The 2,393-nt window shown below is 36.9% G+C and overlaps 1 protein-coding gene across 1 annotated transcript; it reads left to right on the top strand.

Moving 5' to 3' along the window:
* On the top strand, positions 1 to 2,114 carry LOC115698903 (cyanidin 3-O-galactoside 2''-O-xylosyltransferase FGGT1). The gene is made up of 2 exons (XM_061102900.1): positions 1 to 202; positions 358 to 2,114. The coding sequence occupies exon 2, from the start codon at positions 384 to 386 to the stop codon at positions 1,770 to 1,772; it is 1,389 nt and encodes a 462-aa protein (XP_060958883.1). The 5' UTR covers positions 1 to 202; positions 358 to 383; the 3' UTR covers positions 1,773 to 2,114.
* The last annotated feature ends 279 nt before the right edge of the window (positions 2,115 to 2,393 follow it).

Below are 2,393 nucleotides of genomic sequence, written 5' to 3' on the forward strand. Positions count from 1 at the left end.
ACAAATGTTGATACAATATATATTAAAAATACACAAATACGTCTACCAATAATTTACATAACTTCAAACCACACCGCCGGTGATTTTCCAAACAATTTCTCCATTAAAACAGTAAAGACACCGTAAAACTCCGGCGGTTGCGTTTCTCTAATTTCCTACAAAAGCTTGCTCTTTCGTTAGATCAGAATTAGCTCCCATAAAGGTAAATATTGTTTAGTATTCTTTGTCGGTGCTTTCAGCTGCTAAATAATTGTACCATTGAAAATCATGTTGGATTACTTTGGTTCTCTCTAGTTACTTCAAATTACAACTTGATTCAGCACTGAGTTTTGCTGATTAATGTTGTTCATTTCATAGGAGAAAATATATATCAAATTTCAAAAATGGAAAGTAAGTCAGTTTCCTCTATGCACATAGCAATGTACCCTTGGTTTGCTTTCGGACACATTACCCCATACATATACCTCTCGAACAAACTAGCTCAAAAAGGCCACACAATCTCTCTCATAATCCCACCAAAAACCAAAATCAAAGTAGAGGCGCAGTTGAATCGATACCCAGATCTCATAACCATTTATCCAATCACCATTCCGCGCGTGGACGGTCTTCCTTCTGGGGCAGAGACCACTAACGACGTCCCTTTTTCTTCAGTACATCTCCTCATGACCGCCATGGATAGAACAGAAAACGACATCGAACTTCTTCTACGAAAACTCAAGCCCCACTTCATCCTTTTCGATTTTTCTTATTGGATTCCCAAGTTGGGTCGCCGCCTGGGCATCAAATCAATGTATTATTCAGTGGTGGGTGCTGCCCAAATTGGTTACGGTTTATCCCCTACTACTTACAACAAGCTCAAGGGAAAACAAGTTACTGAGTCTGACTTGATGAAACCTCCACCGGGGTACCCTGATTCATCGATTTACCTCCACTTTCATGAGGCACGGGACTCTCTTTTCGTGAGTAATGTTAAGCCTGATGGCAACATTCTCTTTTGCGATCGATTGTTTAAAAGCCTAATGGAATGTGATGTTTTGGGGTTCAGGTCCTGTAGGGAGATAGAAGGCCCGTTTAGCGATTACCTTGAAAAAGAGTTTAAGAAGACTCTTTTACTTTCAGGTCCACTTATACCTGACCCACCAAGCGATCCTTTAGATAAAAAATGGGTTGGATTTTTAAGTCATTTCAAGCCCAACTCTGTAATATACTGTGGTTTTGGAAGTGAGGTAATATTAACCAAAGATGAATTTCAAGAGTTGTTGCTAGGTTTGGAGCTTTCTGGGTTGCCATTTTTGGTTGCAATGAGAGCCCCTTTAGAAATTGACTCCATTCAAGAGGCTTTACCGTATGGTTTTCAAGAGAGAATTGAAGGGAGAGGGGTGGTTCATGGGGGTTGGATTCAGCAACCACAAATCTTGAAGCACCCATCTATTGGGTGCTTCGTTACTCATTGTGGATGGGCTTCACTAATGGAGGCACTGGTTAATAAGTGTGAGCTTGTGTTGTTGCCCAAAAGATTTGATCATTTTCATAGTGCGAGGCTAATGGGAAACACATTGAAGGTTGGTGTTGAAGTGGAGAAAAGTGAAGAAGAAGGGTTGTTTACTAGAGAGAGTGTCTGCAAAGCGATTACTACTGTCATGGAAGAAGACAATGAAATTGGTAAAGGGATTAGGGCCAACCTTGCCAAGTTGCGACAGAAGATTAATAGGAAAGGTTTCGAGTCTTCTTATATTGATGATTTTAATAACAAGCTAAAGACTATGTATTAGTTTTTGAATATGTTTATTTCACATGCATGGTAGTGCTCTATGCGCTTTAGTTTTATGAATAATCATATTAATATGTATTATTATATTTTTCTACAGCTGAAATTGCAGTCCATGGATGTTCTTTAAAAAGAATCTATATATATATATATTATTATAAAGGTTATAGTTCTCTTATATTAATTAGAATTTAGTTTTTTTTTTTTTTGGTAAGAAATTAGAATTTAGTTAATATTCTTTAAAGCGTTTTATCATATAATTCTTGTATTTGTATATGTTTAGATTGAGAAAGTTCTTGCATGCTCTGATTTTATGGCACAAGTTTTTTTTTTTTTTTTTTTTTTTTTTTGAAATTAAACTCTTATTAACAACAACCAACAATTTAATACAAATCAATAAGAAAATATATATAATCCTCAATCTAAGCTAATTCACCATCCACCCTAAGTGCATGCACAACTAATTCATGAGGAACGAACATAAACTAGGAATCAGGCCCGGCCCTGGGCATAGGCGGGCTAGGCCTGTGCCTAGGGCCCACCTATCCCAGGGACCCAAAAAAAAATATTTCCCTTTTAAAATTATACAATTTTTTTTACTGATTTTCAAAAATACCATATTTTG

Source organism: Cannabis sativa, chromosome 8 (genome assembly GCF_029168945.1).
Source record: "Cannabis sativa cultivar Pink pepper isolate KNU-18-1 chromosome 8, ASM2916894v1, whole genome shotgun sequence".
Classification (NCBI taxonomy): domain Eukaryota; kingdom Viridiplantae; phylum Streptophyta; class Magnoliopsida; order Rosales; family Cannabaceae; genus Cannabis; species Cannabis sativa.

Bases quoted from the DNA above. Each gene is read 5' to 3' on its own strand.
- LOC115698903 (XM_061102900.1), top strand. From the start codon at position 384: ATGGAAAGTAAGTCAGTTTCCTCTATGCACATAGCAATGTACCCTTGG.